Here is a 19,830-nt window from a genome sequence, read left to right as displayed (position 1 = left end):
AGGTAACGCGTGAGCTGCGTACATTCAGCGAAGGTCTACCAGACCAAGATACTGCAAATTGGCACAAAAATAACAAAATCAAAAATTTTTCTAACACTATACAATGATTCCGGACCCGCCATGCCGCCTCATTCATCCCTACACCCCTGTACACACCCTCCAGCACCACAGAAGGGACACGGCAGGTCCAATGTAAACTACGGCTGATCCATTATTTTTACAATTAAAGCTATTTTTTGGTGGTTCCGGTCACAGACTGTACTCTACGGCTCGTCCACAAGTTCATGACCACCGAGAGATTTTTCGGTTTCCTCCTGGTGGAACAGGGTTAAGGAAATTAAACCTGGAACATGGATTTACAAGAAACAACATGGCCGCCAGACTGGGATCGGGAGAAGTTTTGATTGGGATGCAGACAGCGGTAAGTCTTGAAGAGCCGCTGGTTTTTACACTGATGATAGTGGGGACTGCGGACACAGCAAAACCAGGGGGGTAAAAAAATATAAAACCCAAAGTTATAGATGAAAGTAACAAACAAACAGCACGAGAAAAAGGAAGAATTTGCCCATCATAGAGGAACCCAAAATGAAGTGACCTGGTAATGGTGGGATATCGGTACCGTAGTACACATCAGCAGCTCCCAACAAGACGTTTAGTGGCACGGCCTGACACAAAGAGAAGGCATTTATTTAGAACTCGGACCTGGGATTCCAAATCCAAATTTTTTTTTTTAATGATCGCGTCTACAAGAGTTTGGGCCTTGGCAGTACCTACTGATGCAGGGTCGGGTTGGGAGAAAATAAATTAAGGTGTGTAGGGCTGAGAACTCGATGGTTCCAACTTATGAAGGGAAACTTATTTAGGGTTTGGGCCACAGAGTGCCACTTTATTTAATACTCTTAAAAAACTTTGACGATTCCCTAATCTATAGTATAGTAATCTTAGTACTCGGGTCTAAGGAAATTAACCTAATGAGCTCTTGGGTCTTTATATCCCAAATGAGTTAAAGCTCAGATAAATTAATCATAATTAATTCAGGATCCCCCACTTATCCCAAGAGTGGCGCTTTAGGGAGAGCCCGACCCCAGGACGTGCCGCCTTATCGAGTGCCCGACCCCAGGGAGCGTCGCCTTATCAAGAGCTCCACTCCAGGACGCACCGCTGAACGAGTGCCCATGTCCACAGGACGTGCCGCCTTATCAAGTGCCCGACACCAGGACGTGCTGCCTTATCGAGTGCCCGACACCAGGACGTGCTGCCTTATCGAGAGCCCCACCCCAGGACGTGCTGCCTTATCGAGAGCCCCACCCCAGGACGTGCCGCCTTATCGAGAGCCCCACCCCAGGATGTGCCGCCTTATCGAGAGCCCCACCCCAGGACGTGCCGCCTTATCGAGTGCCCGACACCAGGTCGTGCCGCCTTATCGAGTGCCCGACACCAGGACGTGCCGCCTTATCGAGTGCCCGACACCAGGACGTGCCGCCTTATCGAGTGCCCGACACCAGGACGTGCTGCCTTATCGAGTGCCCGACACCAGGACGTGCCGCCTTATCGAGTGCCCGACACCAGGACGTGCCGCCTTATCGAGAGCCCCACCCCAGGACGTGCTGCCTTATCAAGTGCCCCACCCCAGGACGTGCCGCCTTATCGAGAGCCCCACCCCAGGACGTGCCGCCTTATCGAGAGCCCCACCCCAAGGAGCGTCGCCTTATCAAGAGCTCCACTCCAGGACGCACCACTGAATGAGTGCCCGACCCCAAGGAGCGCCACCTTATCAAGAGTCCGACCCCAGGGCATGTTGCCTAATCGGGGTGGGTGGGTCTGAAAATCTGACCCAAGTGACTGCGACCTATTCGAAAAGTACGTCCGCAGAGAGTCACACCTTTTTAATAGTCCTTAAGTCTCATTAGGGGGAATTTAAACTTTATTCCGCTCTGGGAATCTTGAATCTATTTAGCACTCAGGATTGGGGCTCCAAATATATTTAGGGCTCAGGTGTGGGAATCCTAATTTATTTGGAAGTTCCCCAATGGGATATCCTGCATGGACAAAATTTCAATAGCTTAATACACAGAACGGATCTGCGCGGACCGTACCCCACATGGTAGCTCGCCAACACCCCAGCAATTACGTTGCAGCTGAAAAATAATATCCGTTTGCAAACATTTTTTTTTAATAATGATTTGACTTGAAAAAAATTTTTCCAGCTTGAGGAGAACGATTCCGCTCCTGTAAAAGCGGAAGATGGTGCTGGAGGAGCGGGATGTGACGTCCGCGGAGAAACCGGAGCATGTAAACAAGGAACACCATGTAGTCGTCAAGTAAATCCTTTCCAGAGATCTCCCGATGTGAAGATAATACTATGAAGGGGCGCCAGCGACACCAAGACTTGGAATGCAAGCAAAACGGAAAGATAACGTTGTCGGAGGTCGTCAAAATTTTAAAAACCCGAAGGGTGAAAACGTAGATCTTGTGAAAGCTTCATGATGGACGCAGAGCGACACTCACATACGCAGCGGGACACGGATCACAGTGATGATTGTGTGGGGGGTCGTAGTGACCGTAGAAGTACATTGTGATGCATATTTTGGGGTTTTTTCGTTGACGTCATTCACTTTCATCATTAACACAGAAAGCGAGAGCGGACAAACACGGATGTGACACCTGCGCCGCGGCAGGAGAGTGGCGGACGAGTACCGTCAGAATTGGATGTCCAACACGATCTTATTTTCAAACAGGGCAATGACCAGCATTATGGCAAACCCAAGTAATAGTCCGAGATTCTGCAGGATGAATTGTCCTACCGGGCAGGATCCGTTTTCTTCGTTTTCGCCGTCGCCGTGCAGCATTTCCGGCAGCTGGGAAAAAGAGGGATGAAGAAGAGATGATAAAGATGGATGCAGTATGTATGGAATATAGGACGACTGGATGAACTAGGACATTACAGGCGGTCCCCTACTTAAGGACACCCGACTTACAGACAACCCATAGTTACAGACAGACCCCTCTGACCTCTGGTGAAGCTTTCTGAATGCTATACTATAGTCCCAGACTGTAATGATCAGCTGTAAGGTGTCTGTAATGAAGCTTTATTGATAATCCTTGTCCTCATTACAGCAAAAAACCAGTTTCGACTTACATACAAATTCAACTTAAGAACAAACCTCCGGACCCTATCTTGTACATAACCAGGGGACTGCCTGTACTGGGATCATAGAAGGCTACAAAAACATGTCCATCGCCTGCTCATAGGTTCCTAGAGGTCAAAGTGGCATCTAGGAGACATTTGGCAATGGGAGGTTCTCTCCCACGTTTAATAGGTATTCTTCATCCACAAGATAGGGGACAACATTCTGGAACATAGGGGTCTGGCTAAAACACAAGAACTCCCCCTGGTCGGGTTCTACTTCTCCTTTCATGCTCTGTATGCTGGAGACAGACGAGGTCTTGGCATTTTCCGGCTCTCTCAGACATGAAACAACCTCTTTAATGTAGAAGATGGGAAGATTTATTTAAATAAGTTAAAATCTGGTGATGAGATCATTTTAACTACCAGACCCCTTATGTAGTGTCCTCTCTAGAATAAAATCTTATCTGTTAACCTATAAAAATCCTGTAAAAGTCGGGTGGAGCTGAGAAGAGTAATTTTTTTTTGAGATGAGTTATGTTTAGAGGCTGCAGGATATTTTTAGATCATAGGCTTGTGGTTCCGAGAGCTACAGAACCTGAGATACAGACCATTAAATAAGCGGGAACTGGATCTTGATCTGTAGCTCACATTTCCAACTAAGTCTATGGCTCATTGTATCTCTGTTTTTGTAGATCACAGAACCACAAGCCTGGTGCGATTTGAAAGAAGAGATTCATGTCTTAAATATGACACCATGTTTCTAGCAGCTACCCCCATATACCCCCCTCTAGCTTTTGAGCTGGAATCTGCTCATGTAAAATTGGATATTTTATTTATTTTATAAGTAAACTAAAAAGATTTCACATAAAATAGGGAATTCTAGAAAGGAGATTTCATATCCTACCAGAAGGGGCCTGTAGTTTAATGGGGTCAAGCCTGGTGACAGGTTCCCTTTAAGGGAAACTTTTATTTTCTCTTACATGCAGCTTGTAACCCTATTGTGTAACAGTCGACCCCTCCCAAAAAGTGACCTTTACTCTACCCAGAGAAATTCAAGGCCCAATTATTAGCATCTAATTAAGAACACATTAATTGTTGCCGCCCAGGGAAACTGGACTACACCTTTAATGCGTTTTTCCGAGTAGTCACCAGCAGAGCACAGACACTTGCTGTGTATACGGACCCAGTATAGGTATACAGAGGGGGAGTATGCAGACCTCTGACTAAATACACAATACATAGATTTACATGCAGCAATCACTTACCATATCAACCAGCGCCACGTACAGGAACATGCCGGCGGTGATGGCGAAAATCCATAACGTGATATCATTGGCGTATTGCCCCACGGCTGTGCCTAGCAGCATGCCCACATACGCCATCATGGCGGACAGGAGATTGTACACGATGGCTTGATTTACATTCATCCCGGCCTTCAGCAGCACCGCAAAGTCTCCTGCAAAGAGTCAGAAACGCATGAAGAGACTCACAGGAGTACAAAAAATTGCACGTTGGGACATTTACGAATACTTTAAATATTTGGTCCAAAAATGCACCAAACTTTTCACTCTGATGCTGGAGAAGAAGGAGGTTGTGTCGAACTTTAAAATTGCACCAAATAAAGTTGTATAGTGCAATGTGTATAGTGTGTCCTAACACTGCTGTCCTCTTAGCTCCACAGTCCCTCCCCACTGAATAAATGCAGTAGCAAACTCTTGGTTCAATAGTAAAGCAGTGAAGCAAAACAAAGGGAAGGATGTCAAGCAGCTCAGTGCAGAAAGCCAAGAGCACAGCAGTGTGAGGACAGGAGTCCAGAACAATAAACTCTAAAAATGATGCAAATGAGCCAGAGGGTCTCCAAGCTCAATTAACACCCATGAAGCCTGGAGCACCCAGGCTCATTTGCACAACTTTTTTTGTACACACCAGGACATAAGAAGCTAAAAGAAGGGGCGGATCCTGCCAGAGGAGTACACACCAGTATGTCAGTGTGCTTGGTTTACAATCCTTCACCCTGATGGTATATGTCCTTTAAGGTATGACGACACAGACCTCTAGTGACAATACCCAACACTGGGTGCAGAGAGCACACTCCTCTAGTAAAAGCTCCAATCTAGGAATATAAATTAATAGTTCATAGTCCTGCTGCTACTAACAATATACATATAGGTATGATTACACATCTCCCCACGGACAATGCACAACATTACCTGCAGAGGGCACAGCACAGCTCTTGGAAAAGCTAAAATCCTTCTATATTATTTCACAATCCTGCTGCTACTACCATACAAAAATGTCTGATAACACATCTACAGGAACAATATGTAACACTACCTGCAGAGAGCACAGAACACAGCAGTGTGAGGACACAACCCCAGTGCACTAGGAGAAGCTACAATCCTAGAATATAAATCCATATATCAATCTTGCTGATAACACATCTCTCCGCAATACTTTACACTGGCTCAAGTCAGGATGGTCCATACTGTTAATACATTCCCGATAGTACGACCCAACTTTCCTGGAAGGAGTACAAATATCTCATGCATCTAGAGTGTAAATTTACCTAATTCATGTGGAAGTTCGTGGCAGAACACAGCGACCGACGTACTGATCCCTCCTGGAATACCAGCACTGAAGGCAGCACCTGCAAGTAAACACATCACAAGTGATGAGGACGCGAGCAATGGGATAAGACCACATGGATACACCCGGCAGACCTACGGGGAAAAACACAGACAGAACATGCCAAGGCCTGCGCCTGGAACCCGGCAGACAAAAAGTAGCAAAATACAGATTGCAACCTTTTGTACCACAACTTTGGCGTGGTTACTCCGGTGAGCTGATCTACAGGAGTGTAGGCTCCCCTTAGCAACGCTCTGTGTTACAGCATTGCTAAGGAGGACGACACAAACTTTATTTTTGTAAAATAAAAAGGAAGATTGGTTTAATAAAGTACAATACAAAAATATTCTATAGGACCTTCACTACCCATGTACAGATAATAGATACCTTATAAGGCTCAATCATCGTAGCAGCAGGCCCTTACCTATAGCAAGCCCATCGCTGAAGTTATGCATGCCGTCTCCCATGATGACCATCCAGGCTATGCTGGCGATCCCCTTGTCCTTCATGTCCTGCCCTGAGTGGCAGTGGCCGTGGGAGTGGTGCGAGTGTTTGTGGTGACTGTGCTTCTTTGGCAGCTCCACTTTCGTGTGGTTATTCTCAAACTGTCCATCGTCCGCACTGTGATCATCCTCCTTGTTATTATGGGGCGCAGAGTCATCCACCGCCACAAACACCTTGCCCGGAGACTGGTGGAGACTGTCCACGTAGGTCATCTCCGTCTCATTCAGCTGCTGGGCTTCAGAGGCCGACGTGTCCGCAGGCGCTGCAGGAGAAGAAGGTGAGGGAGAGAGTCACTTACATGACCGGCACAGAGGGCCAGGGAAGGAGCCTCCTGAAGAGGTATTTTTGGAATTTTGTAATTACCAATAATAATTCCAAATAAGTCCCTGTCCCCAATGGGGCTCACAACCTAATCAACCTACCAGTATGTTTTGGAGGAAACCGGAGGACCTGGAGGAAACCCACACAAACACTGAGAAAACATACAAACTCTTTCCTGATGTTGACCCTGGGACTTGAACGCAGGTTCCCAGCGCTGCACGGCTGTAATGCTAACCACTAAGCCGTCGTGATTATGGGTCTGAGGGTGCGTTCATACGTGGCATTAACACAAGTATTTGGAAACAGCCAAGAAGGAGATTTACATTGTTGACAACAATGTAATCAATGGGGAAGATTTATCAAGCTGTCTGAAAGTCAGAATATTTCTAGTTGCCCATGGCAACCAATCACAGCTCAGCTTTCATTTTACCAGTGCTCATGAATATTTTAAAGGGGAGCTGTGACTGGTTGCCATGGGAAACTAGAAATATTCTGACTTTCAGACAGCTTGATGAATCTGCCCCAATGTGTTTACAATATGCATGTGTCAACACAACGTTAACACATGCATTTGGAAACACTATGTAATCAACTTCCCTCTTGTCAGCTGTTGTAATGCGCTTCGCGTATGAACGCACCCTCACACCGGCCTACAAGTCCCTCATATGTTCAAGAGCACACACTCCATTACCTGCCAAAGGTCTCAGCTGTAGCCACTCAGGATCCGACCGCCTATTCAGCTTGTGATCAGATAACTTTCTCCCCACCGTCGTTTCATCAGCTTTCTGCTTCCGTTTCCGGCTTGGTCTTCCCTTTAAAAAAAAATTAAAAAATATATGTGAATAAAGTGAAAAGAGAATTTTCTCTTTCTGCTTCAAAAGTTAAATGCAGTCTATAAAATAATCTAGTTCACTCCAGTGGCCACCACTAGGGGGAGCTCAGCAGTTTGTTGCAGACAGATATATAAGAGAGTTCAATGTATAAACTGTATGCAATTATCTCCTAAGCTCCCCCCAGTGGAGCCAACAGGCACATCATTTTCTGCAAATCATTATGTCAGCCTCTGCATGATGTACATAAGTGCATGGTATAGGTCTAGCTCTGCATGATGTACACAAGTGCGTGGTATAGGTCTAGCTCTGCATGATGTACACAAGTGCGTGGTATAGGTCTAGCTCTGCATGATGTACACAAGTGCGTGGTATAGGTCTAGCTCTGCATGATGTACATAAGTGTGTGGTATAGGACTAGCTCTGCATGATGTACATAAGTGCGTGGTATAGGACTAGCTCTGCATGATGTACATAAGTGCATGGTATAGGTCTAGCTCTGCATGATGTACATAAGTGCGTGGTATAGGTCTGGCTCTGCATGATGTACATAAGTGCGTGGTATAGGACTAGCTCTGCATGATGTACATAAGTGCGTGGTATAGGTCTGGCTCTGCATGATGTACATAAGTGCATGGTATAGGTCTGGCTCTGCATGATGTACATAAGTGCGTGGTATAGGTCTGGCTCTGCATGATGTACATAAGTGCATGGTATAGGTCTAGCTCTGCATGATGTACATAAGTGCATGGTATAGGTCTAGCTCTGCATGATGTACATAAGTGCATGGTATAGGTCTGGCTCTGCATGATGTACATAAGTGCGTGGTATAGGACTAGCTCTGCATGATGTACATAAGTGCGTGGTATAGGTCTGGCTCTGCATGATGTACATAAGTGCATGGTATAGGTCTGGCTCTGCATGATGTACATAAGTGCGTGGTATAGGTCTGGCTCTGCATGATGTACATAAGTGCATGGTATAGGTCTGGCTCTGCATGATGTACATAAGTGTATGGTATAGGTCTGGCTCTGCATGATGTACATAAGTGCATGGTATAGGTCTAGCTCTGCATGATGTACATAAGTGTATGGTATAGGTCTGGCTCTGCATGATGTACATAAGTGCGTGGTATAGGTCAGCCTCTGCATGATGTACATAAGTGCGTGGCATAGGTCTGGCTCTGCATGATGTACATAAGTGCGTGGTATAGGTCTGGTTCTGCATGATGTACATAAGTGCGTGGTATAGGTCTAGCTCTGCATGATGTACATAAGTGCGTGGTATAGGTCTGGCTCTGCATGATGTACATAAGTGCGTGGTATAGGTCTGGCTCTGCATGATGTACATAAGTGCGTGGTATAGGTCTAGCTCTGCATGATGTACATAAGTGCGTGGTATAGGTCTGGCTCTGCATGATGTACATAAGTGCATGGTATAGGTCTAGCTCTGCATGATGTACATAAGTGCGTGGTATAGGTCTGGCTCTGCATGATGTACATAAGTGCGTGGTATAGGTCTGGCTCTGCATGATGTACATAAGTGCATGGTATAGGTCTGGCTCTGCATGATGTACATAAGTGCGTGGTATAGGTCTGGCTCTGCATGATGTACATAAGTGCATGGTATAGGTCTGGCTCTGCATGATGTACATAAGTGCGTGGTATAGGTCTAGCTCTGCATGATGTACATAAGTGCGTGGTATAGGTCTGGCTCTGCATGATGTACATAAGTGCATGGTATAGGTCTGGCTCTGCATGATGTACATAAGTGCGTGGTATAGGTCTGGCTCTGCATGATGTACATAAGTGCGTGGTATAGGTCTGGCTCTGCATGATGTACATAAGTGCGTGGTATAGGACTAGCTCTGCATGATGTACATAAGTGCATGGTATAGGTCTAGCTCTGCATGATGTACATAAGTGCGTGGTGTAGGTCTGGCTCTGCATGATGTACATAAGTGCGTGGTATAGGTCTGGCTCTGCATGATGTACATAAGTGCGTGGTGTAGGTCTGGCTCTGCATGATGTACATAAGTGCGTGGTATAGGTCTGGCTCTGCATGATGTACATAAGTGCGTGGTATAGGTCTAGCTCTGCATGATGTACATAAGTGCATGGTATAGGTCTAGCTCTGCATCATGTACATAAGTGCATGGTATAGGTCTGGCTCTGCATGATGTACATAAGTGCATGGTATAGGTCTGGCTCTGCATCATGTACATAAGTGCATGGTATAGGTCTAGCTCTGCATGATGTACATAAGTGCGTGGTATAGGTCTGGCTCTGCATGATGTACATAAGTGCGTGGTATAGGTCTGGCTCTGCATGATGTACATAAATGCGTGGTATAGGTCTGGCTCTGCATGATGTACATAAGTGCGTGGTATAGGTCTGGCTCTGCATGATGTACACAAATGCGTGGTATAGGTCTGGCTCTGCATGATGTACATAAGTGCGTGGTATAGGTCTGGCTCTGCATGATGTACATAAGTGCATGGTATAGGTCTGGCTCTGCATGATGTACATAAGTGCGTGGTATAGGTCTGGCTCTGCATGATGTACATAAGTGCGTGGTATAGGTCTAGCAATGAAGTCATTGGGGAGGATAGTGACAATGAGTGGTGGGTAAACACACAAAAAGAGCAATAATAATTGGTGAAGACAGAACACGTGCACACATCTGTCCACAGGTCCCTGGTTGTATCCTCTATAACTGTTGTCCACGTGGGACTGGAAGTGACGATTAGAAAGCACTAGACTAGGAAATGTTGTCCATCTCATATGTAACTGTTACCCCAAATATCAGTCAGTAAGAGGGAGGTGTTGGAGCCCCATGGACCGTCTCCAGGTCTAGTGAATATGAGCCCATATCAGGGGACAGTCAGTGCAGCAGAGGCCCGGGCTCCTTCTTATCACCTCTTATCTCCTCTCATTGCTGATCTGGATGTGGCTGATATGAGGGACCATGGGTGGTGGCGGCTCCTTGGGGTGCGGTCTGTGTATAGGGGTGAGTAGCTTCTCTCCTTACCCTTCTCTCTTTGTAATGTTTGAACATCCGCAGACAGTGCTCCACTATGAAGAGCAGATAGATCCCCCCGAGGGCCACCAGACCCTTCATGACACTGTCATATTCCACCAGGAACTCCTTGCTGGTCGCTGGATCCAGGTCACTGTCGTGATCGTGGCCGTGCCCATGGCCGTGGCCTTCTGCCCCGTGGTCGTGCCCACCTTGTGACTGCAAAACAGAACGATCTGGTTACGTTTATCTTACCCACTTGTCATGATGCCCCCTACTCTGCTGTTACATCCTTGCTGTGGTGCCCCGAGCAATGCCAGCAGGTAACAGCGGGGGCGCCGCTCCAGATACCAGCAGGTAACGTCAGAGGCGCGCCGCTACAGATACCAGCAGGTAACGTCAGGGGCGCGCCGCTACAGATACCAGCAGGTAACGTCAGAGGTGCCACTACAGATACCAGCAGGTAACGTCAGAGGCGCGCCGCTACAGATACCAGCAGGTAACGTCAGAGGTGCCACTACAGATACCAGCAGGTAACGTCAGAGGTGCCGCTACAGATACCAGCAGGTAACGTCAGAGGCGCGCCGCTACAGATACCAGCAGGTAACGTCAGAGGTGCCACTACAGATACCAGCAGGTAACGTCAGAGGCGCGCCGCTACAGATACCAGCAGGTAACGTCAGAGGTGCCACTACAGATACCAGCAGGTAACGTCAGAGGTGCCGCTACAGATACCAGCAGGTAACGTCAGAGGCGCGCCGCTACAGATACCAGCAGGTAACGTCAGAGGTGCCACTACAGATACCAGCAGGTAACGTCAGAGGCGCGCCGCTACAGATACCAGCAGGTAACGTCAGAGGTGCCACTACAGATACCAGCAGGTAACGTCAGAGGTGCCGCTACAGATACCAGCAGGTAACGTCAGAGGCGCGCCGCTACAGATACCAGCAGGTAACAGCTGGGCTCTGCGCCATATTTAAGCCAACAGATATCTACGGTCCTATAGACATAAATACCATATATACATTATAACACTGATGAAAGGTTTTACATGGGGTAAGAGATGAAGCAGCGCGTCGCCACTTAAGGTTCCCACGGCTAAAGCCACGAAGAAGTTGAGAAGGAACTTGAAGCAGCCTTGGTTAATGAACGGGATCAGGATCACCCCCAGCAGCGACAAGAGACTGATGACCGTGATGGAGATGAGGCCACAGATCCAGGCTGGAAACATAAGACAGAGCAGATGGTTACACAATCAGCCAAATACAGGCGATCCCCTACTTAAGAACACTCGACTTACATACGACCCCTAGTTACAAACGGACCCCTGAATATTGGTAATTTATTGTACTTTAGTCCTAGGCTACAATGATCAGCTATAACAGTTATCACAGGTGTCTGTAATGAAGCTTTAGTGTTAATATTGTTTCTTATGACAACCCAACATTTTTAAAATCCAATTGTCACAGAGACCAAAAGAGTTCTGGCTGGGGTTACAATTATAAAATATACAGTTCCGACTTACATACAAACTCAACTTAAGAACAAACCTACAGACCCTATCTTGTATGTAACCCGGGGACTGCCTGTACTATAAAGTATCAATAATAAGGGAATGTGTGGGATCATGACCACAGCCAGTGTTGGGCATTGTCCCTGGAGAGATGTGTAATCAGACCTTTGTGTGTGTTGTTACTAGCAGCAAATACATAGATTTAAGGGGAAAAGTAAAAAGTATAAGACTCCTTTTGCAACAAGCAAATAATCGGACACGTTGCAAAGCAAAATGCCCGATCCTTCTTTCCTTCATGGTGAACCAAGGATCCCAACAACTTTGCATTTATGTATTAGGGGCCCAAAAATCAAATAAATGGGCAAGAGAAATCTAGACGACCTTCCCTCTAAAGGAACTGTTCTCCTTAATAAATAATAATTCTTTATGTATATAGCGCACACAGATTACGCACAGAGCTCGTCAGATCGGTCGCTGTCTCCCAACGGGGCTCACAATCTAATCAACCTACCAGTATGTTTTGGAGTGCGGGAGGAAACCCCCACAGACACGGAGAAAACATACAAACTCTTGACCTGGGTGGGACTTTATCCCAGGCGAACAGCGCTGCAAGGCTGTAGTGCTAACCACTAAGCTACCATGCTGCAAGGCTGTAGTGCTAACCACTGAGCCACAGTGCTGTTTTTATTAAAACACTATACTATAGTATACATTACTATACTATATATTATTATAAAAATGATGCTAATCAGTCTGGGCCGATCCATCTACGAGACCGAAATGCCTCATCTTATAATTTTTTCACTCCTCTGTTCCGCCCGTCGCCTGCTCTATGCCCTGTGGACAGGCAGGACCGCTAGCAGAACAGGGGAGGGAATACACTATTTCACAAGAGCGATTACCATACTTTTTATAACGCTATAGTGCAGTAAACGTGGCGTATAAAGTTATAAATGAAGCACGGAGGAGCAGCGTTCCTCAGGAACGTCTACTATCTGTACACTCGTGGTAGAGGTCCTTTAAGTAGGAGAGATTTCGGTGATGTGCGCAGGTTACATTATTGCTATTTAGTAACAATTTCCATAATTCTCTATACAGGGAGTAAATCTGGAGGTCACTTACCTGACGCCACCCCTGGACTTTCCTCCAGAGTCTTCACTTCCAGCTCGGTGAGATGCATGACGCACGCCCTGCGGTCTATCTGATACAAGAGCGCAGGACACAGGTAAGCAAACTGGTCCGGAGAGATGGGAGCGCTGGTGTTCAGCCAGTAATAGCTGAGGAGCTGAGACACGTTCAGGCACTGGAGGAGAGAGAGGAGAATTATTACATCACTGATATTCTGGATACTAGGGGACCAGGAACTACAGATACAGCCGCCGCTACTGCCCTGCCAGGACCTTCCAAAAACATCTGGCACCTCCGCTCAATGTATAGACACATTCCTATATGGGAGGGGATTAAAGGGAATGAATCAGTAGTTGTGAGAATTAAACACTAGATAGTGGTCTTGCAGGGAAGTGTAATCATACCTTAATGTACCTTGTTAGTAGCAGCAGAACTGTGAAATATGGATATATATTCCAGGATTGTAGCCTCTCCAAGTGTACTAAGGGCGTGTCCTCACACTGCGGTGTTCTGTGCTCTCTGCAAACAGTGTTGTGTATTGTCCCTGGAGAGTTGTGTAATCAGACCTTTGTGTGTGTGTTGTAAGTAGCAGCAGGACTGTGAAACCTGGATTTATATTCCACGATTGTAGCTTCTCCAAGTGCACTTGGGGTGTGTCCTCACGCTGCTGTGCTGCAAGATCTCAGCATTCAACTGCTTCAAAGTTCTTCTCCTCTGAGTAAAAGCTATAGGAGGAGTTCAGAGCAGTGGTAATGACTAGCTATGGAATGCAGAGAGCACAGCAGTGTGAGAAAAAGCCAAAAACCTGGAATATAAATCCATATATCACAGTCCTGCTGCTATCAACATACACAAAGATCTGATTACACATCTCCGCAGGGACAATACAAAACACTGGCTGCAGAGACCACACCCCCATTGCACTTGGAGAAGCTCCAATCCTGGAATATAACTCCAAATAATCCTGCTGCTGGCTGAATACCACAGCAACTATGTAGAAGTTGAATTCAGAGCGCACAGCAGCAGGAGGAGTACTGAGTCTTCTGAATGCACCCGACTGTAACTATGCCCAAAATTGTGACAGAATCGCGCCCTGCACTCACCTCTTCGTGTTTATGCGTTTCGTCTTCGTGCAGACCATGAGTGTCGTGTTCATTTGGAGCCTCTCTCTTCCGGTTGTTCCTCTGGAGATATTCGGATGACTGCCTTTGTTCCTCCGAGTCCAGATTATCATCGTCCACACTTCCCGGATTCACTGAGACAAAGTTCTGTTCGGGGCTGTATCCTTGTTTGCTTTCGTCGTGAGCCGGGTCGTGGTCTACGCTGGCGTCTACGTCTTTGGTTACTTTCCGCCTCTTTTTATGTTTGCGCGCTCTCTTCTCCGCATGTTCCTGCGTTGTGTTTGTCCCTGTTAATGTCTCGTTGGTTTGTGTGTGGAGGGACACGTGGCTGGCGCTGTGGTTGTGGTGGCTGTGGTTATGGCCGTGGTACGTCCCGTTGTGGAGGTGATGGTGCTGGTGATGCTTGTGGACGCTTTTTGCCGCTTTCTTTTCGTTACAATGTTTGGACTCGTTATGTCCGTTGTGATCGTGATGGGCGCCGTCGTGATCGTGTCCGTGAGACCCTTCATCGTGGTCCTTGTCCTCGTGACCTATGTTTACAACCTTCAACACCCCCAGTCCCAAATTGGATAAGAGCCTCTCCAGCCCGTGATAGGACAATTTCCCATTTTCCCCGTAGTGATGGAATAGTTTCTCTATGTAATATTTTTGTTCGTGCTCGGATCGGCTCGTGGTGGGCGACTCCGACCCCTGAGTCTGCAGGTAGGGCTCCTCGGAGATCTGGTAGTCGTTGTGACTGTGGGTGTGGCTCTCTTCAGACGTGTGGTCGTGGACATAGCCGTGGCAGTGGTCGCAGTGCGGGAAGATGAAAGTGAACAGGCAAATAAAGCAAAATTTGGTGTGAATGTGAACCTTCATTGCTTTTCCACCTGAGGGACAAACAAAACAAAATTGGGGGAAAAAAAATTAGAATATGGTCAAAAAATACTGAAAAACTACTAGTTTACAGAGCTATAAAAATCCATCCTGATAAACCAGGGACATTACTCCTAGATCCAGGCACCGGGAATGTGTAATCTTCTTATATTTGTTATCAATGGCCTCCTTCCTTCTAAAATCAACTTTTATAATTATGCTAATGAGTCACAAGGGCTTGGAGGGCACTAGCAGGCACCTCTGTGCTGTGGTGTCACACGCTGTTAGACTGTCTCCCCCTCTCTGCTGCTCCCTCAGAACTTCCCCACCCTCTGCCTGCTGTACAGTGGGAGGGGGAAGTGATCCTGCACAGTGTAATGGCAAGTGATAAATAGTTTAAAAATCTATTTCCCACCTTCAATTTTTAGCTTTGTTTAGTATTCCAGGTTATGTAGATCACAGAATCATAATATGTGATCTGAAAGATGAGAGACAAGACCATTACCTTTAAAAAGATACCAGCAGCATGTTTCTGGGTGTTCTAGAACGTAAGATTAGGGGCATTTAAAGTGACACTATCCCTGCAACCTCCAAGCTTGACTCATTTCAGGCAAAAAAATGACTCGTCTGCTTTTTGTTGCATGACTTTGGAGATTTTTTTTCTGAAGGTAAAAAAACGGGCGAGAAATTCATCAGGGGATGAATCCCCTGCCTGAGGGGCTGGTAGATTAATGTGGTAAATCTGGCTACTTCATAAGTGCTCACCCCTATCGTGTCTAGAGGGCTCTCCAACACCTAGAACCATGCTTTAAAGACCGGAATCTTTCAAATTCACCAAAACCCATCACAGTGGTGAATTTTGTGCTTCTGCTACATAAAGAGGAGCTGTTTAATTACAATATGGAAGGTGAACTGCAGAAAAAGATACAATCTTTGCAATGACACCAGAAGAATAATTCTAGCTTCTACAGAACAAGACATTTTATATCCTGATGCTGCATCTAACCCACCAACGCTGGATCCCTAAAACCCATCTAGCCCAATATCATCCCATGTATCAACCCAGGACCAAAGGACCAATCAAAGGTCCTACAGTCTTCCTCATCTCTTACCCAAAAAGCAGCCACTAGTACAGCCCCGGCATGCACCAAACACTAACACAACACAGTTTATGGGCACTGTACACACACAGGAGTCTCTCACCCCTCGGGGACGCCTGCAGTCTCGCGCTCAGCACTCCTCTGTCTCCTCGCTCACTTCTGCATTCAACTCTAAAATGTGATGTCCAGGTCAGAATTCCTCACATCACATGAGAGGGTCAGATGCCGAATACAGGGTCAGGCAGCCGCACCGCACACAGCGAACAAAGGGAACAAGAACAAGGGGACTGCTTAAAGGGAAACTACCCCTCAGTTATAGCTCAGAAAAGAGCAGACTCGCTGCAAATCAACACTACAACACGCAGAAAGTGTAATCATTACCTTCCTGTATGTTATAAGTAGCAGCAGGACTGTGAAATATGGATTTATATTCCAGGATTGCAGCTTTTCCCAAGTGCTTGGGGACGTATCCTCACGCTGCTGTGCTCTCTGCAGCGAGGGTACGGTATAGTCCTTGGAGAGATGTGCAATCAGACCTTAGTAGCAGCAGGACTGTGAGATATGGTTTATATTCCAGGATTGTAGCTTCTCCAAGTGCACTGGGATTGTGTCCTCACACTGATGTGCACTTAATTCTCTGCAATGGGCTTCTCCATAGCTCCTTCCCTCTGCATAACTGATGTAATATCCAACCAAATCCAGAAACCTGCAGCAGCTTTTACTCAGAAAACACAGCAGGGGCTGTTGAGCGGCTTAATGTAGGAATGTAAAAGCACAGCAGTGTTAGTGCACCCCCCCACAGTCCTGCTGCTAGTAGGTCTGATTATAAATCTCTCTAGGAAGAATAGCTAATAGTGGTTGAAGAGAGCACAGCAGTGTGAGAACATCTGTAGTACAATCCTGGAATATAAAATGTATACATCACAGCCCTGCTGCTACTACCACCATAAACAAAGGTCTGATTACACATCTCTCCAGGGACAATACCCAACACTGGCTGCAGTGAGTACAGAGCACAGCAGTGCGATCACATGACCCCCAATGCACTTGGAGACGCTACAATCCTGAACATAAATCCATATTTCACAGTACTGCTGCTACTAACAACATACACAAAGGTCTGATTATACATCTCTCCAGGGACAATACCTAACACTGGCTGCAGTGAGTACAGAGCACAGCAGTACAATCACATGACCCCCCATAGCACTTGGAGAAGTTGCAATCCTTAATATAAATCCATATTTCACAGATCTGCTGCTACTAACAACACATAAAGGTATGATTACACATCTCTCCAGGGACAATACCTGACACTGGCTGCAGGGAGTACAGAGCACAGCAGTGTGAGGACACTGGCTGTAGACTAGAGCATGCAGACTGCAACAAGAACAGTGTGAGCTCCAAAATCACATTGTAGCCTTATACTTGCAGCATTATGTCCCCACCAGATCCTGGGGATACGTTATCTGTCATATACAATAACTGGGGTTCTATGTCACCCCCGTGCCCCGTCCTGGTCAGCAGTGTCAGCCATGGGTCCTCTGCATTTAGCAGCCACTCACATCCTGTGGGCTCGGGCCTCTAGTCAGAAGTTCCGGCCTGGAATGACTGGTGTTTTATTCGGTATCTGATCATTGAGCAATTATTTCATCATCTGATATTTAACCCTTTTGCCTCGGGAGGCAGCAGTTATTTTACATTCGCTTTTATTACAAGTGATCTTGAACTCCTTCGGGGCTTGACTTTTGCAGGACAAATTGTATTTTTCAGAAGTAGCTTATAAAAGAGCGGTTTTACAACTGTTGGGTAAACCTCCTGAGACCTCAGTTCCTGCAGCGTCTCCCCGGTCCTGTGTGATGGGAGGTCATGACCCTGATCACTGAGCCAATTCCTGGATTCAGTGGCCACATCAGGTTCAGCCATTGCATGCACAGTGCAGATGGAGCCTTACTCACGTTCCAACTTGTGTTTACAGCTTCTCCGGCATTCAATGCCTCCAAAGCGATGATGTCACGTGTATTGTGGGTACATGACTGTGACATCATCACTTCCAGTGAGATGGAAGAAGATGCAGAATTGCTACAGGAACCAATGAAACCCCCAAAGAAGCTGTCAACCCTTTAAATTTTAAAGAAGGAATATCAGAGATAAACCACCTTAAGAATAATTGACAGCTCCTGGTTACTAGAGCTGAACGGACCTGATGTTCCTGTACGGATTTGGCCATGTGCCCTTGGCATATTGCCGGATTGGTGGCTAAACAGCCACTCATCTCTGTTAGTTACCACTAAGGAAGGGGGGCTCTGAACTGTCCAATATTGTCCAATCAGCACAGACATACCCCATAGTGGGTAACGCCCAGTTGTCAAAGCAGTCATATATTTGTAACAGCAATAACAGAGGAAAGACAAAGAGAATGGTTGTTACAAGATATGTCAGGGAAGGCGGGTGTCCTCCTTAAAGGGATCAGATCTGTGTGGCCACCATGTCTGCGATGTTGACATGTTAGACCTTAGCTGGTGATTTGTTACAGTGTGTCGCCAGTGTTCCCCTAGTGCAGATTGACAGACTTCTCCTTTTGGATAGGAGGAAAGTCTGCGTTGGGCGACATAAAAGGGGCCCCGGCTCCGTTCAGACCGTAACGCCTGAGAAACACAAACCCCTACAGCATACATGACCACAGGGGCCCCAGTGATCACTCACACACATGCTGTGGCAGTAACCTCAGGCTCGGGGGCAGCCCTGGGGGTGGGTGTAGCGATTACTGGGGGCCACATTGTGTCATTACACCCCAATCCTTATATTATACAGACACAACACGTGGGGGACCAATATCCTAGACAATCCCCAGTTACAGAACAACAGCAGCACAGAGGATGTAGAGCACTGCCCGGGCAGCCCGCTCCCCCCGGCACTACGTGTGCCACCTGGCCGGAGCCCGGAGGTGGCAGAGGACAAAGACTCCTGGCACAGCGCCCCCTCAGTCTACCGCAATGCACCCGGGCTCTGTACACACTGAGCGGCCACAGCCTTCCTCCTGACCTTAGACGTAGATCCCCCGAAGTCCCAAAGTGCCGGCCATAAGCAAAAAAGCACACCTCTTCTCCTGCCCGCCGTGGACTACAACTCCCGGCAGCCCTCGCGCCACGCTGCTGAATGAAGCTTTAATTAAGAGGTAAAAAAAACATTCAAATGTCCATAACTTTACCTCCACGACAATGCGCTTGTGCTTTGCGACACAGAAAGGAAATCAGGAATCACGTGGTGGAAGGGCGATGACGTCATGACTAGCGGAGGGGCGGGGCTACTCGCTGTGTGTAAAAGGCGCGCTCGCTCCTTTACCTATAATCAGTCACGTGGCGGGAGATCCCGTGATGTTACGACAACGGTGGCCGTGAGGGACATTTCCGGCTTGTTTTTCTTCTTCTTTTTTTTTTAAATTTTTTTCATATTAACGTTTTCAATTAATTGCTTGTGTGACTTGTTTGTGTCATAACTTTTTGTCAGTGAAGTTATCTGAGGACTTGTTTTTTTCGGGATGACTTGGGTTTTCTATGGTTTGCATACCAATCAAATTTTGGGCTAGAGAAAGAGGGGCAAAAACCCCCCACGTTTATTGTCGCACCTTTTGCTGTCCCGGCTCTGTGTCCGCATAGTAAATACTTTCAAAGCCTGAACCTGC

At 46.8% G+C, this 19,830-nt stretch overlaps 1 protein-coding gene across 3 annotated transcripts; it reads right to left on the bottom strand.

Moving 5' to 3' along the window:
- Positions 1-1,381: 1,381 nt before the first annotated feature.
- Positions 1,382-19,473, bottom strand: LOC140117655 (zinc transporter ZIP10-like). Of its 3 annotated transcripts, none has more exons than XM_072134596.1 (10): positions 19,357-19,473; positions 14,173-15,059; positions 13,064-13,244; positions 11,480-11,649; positions 10,441-10,647; positions 7,272-7,392; positions 6,180-6,521; positions 5,697-5,777; positions 4,396-4,586; positions 1,382-2,858 (listed from the first exon to the last, which is right to left on the bottom strand). In XM_072134596.1, the coding sequence occupies exons 2-10, from the start codon at positions 15,046-15,048 to the stop codon at positions 2,700-2,702; spliced, it is 2,328 nt and encodes a 775-aa protein (XP_071990697.1). In that variant the 5' UTR covers positions 15,049-15,059; positions 19,357-19,473; the 3' UTR covers positions 1,382-2,699. The 3 variants fall into 3 exon arrangements, with proteins under 3 accessions (XP_071990697.1, XP_071990690.1, XP_071990707.1); XM_072134589.1 differs by lacking the exon at positions 19,357-19,473 and adding an exon at positions 19,191-19,342; XM_072134606.1 differs by lacking the exon at positions 19,357-19,473 and adding an exon at positions 19,247-19,313.
- Between the last annotated feature and the right edge of the window lie 357 nt (positions 19,474-19,830).

The sequence above is a fragment of the Engystomops pustulosus genome, chromosome 1 (assembly GCF_040894005.1).
Source record: "Engystomops pustulosus chromosome 1, aEngPut4.maternal, whole genome shotgun sequence".
In the NCBI taxonomy this organism is placed as follows: Eukaryota; Metazoa; Chordata; class Amphibia; order Anura; family Leptodactylidae; genus Engystomops; species Engystomops pustulosus.
Note: the sequence above shows the minus strand (reverse complement) of the source record. Positions and strands in the feature narration are given on the sequence as shown.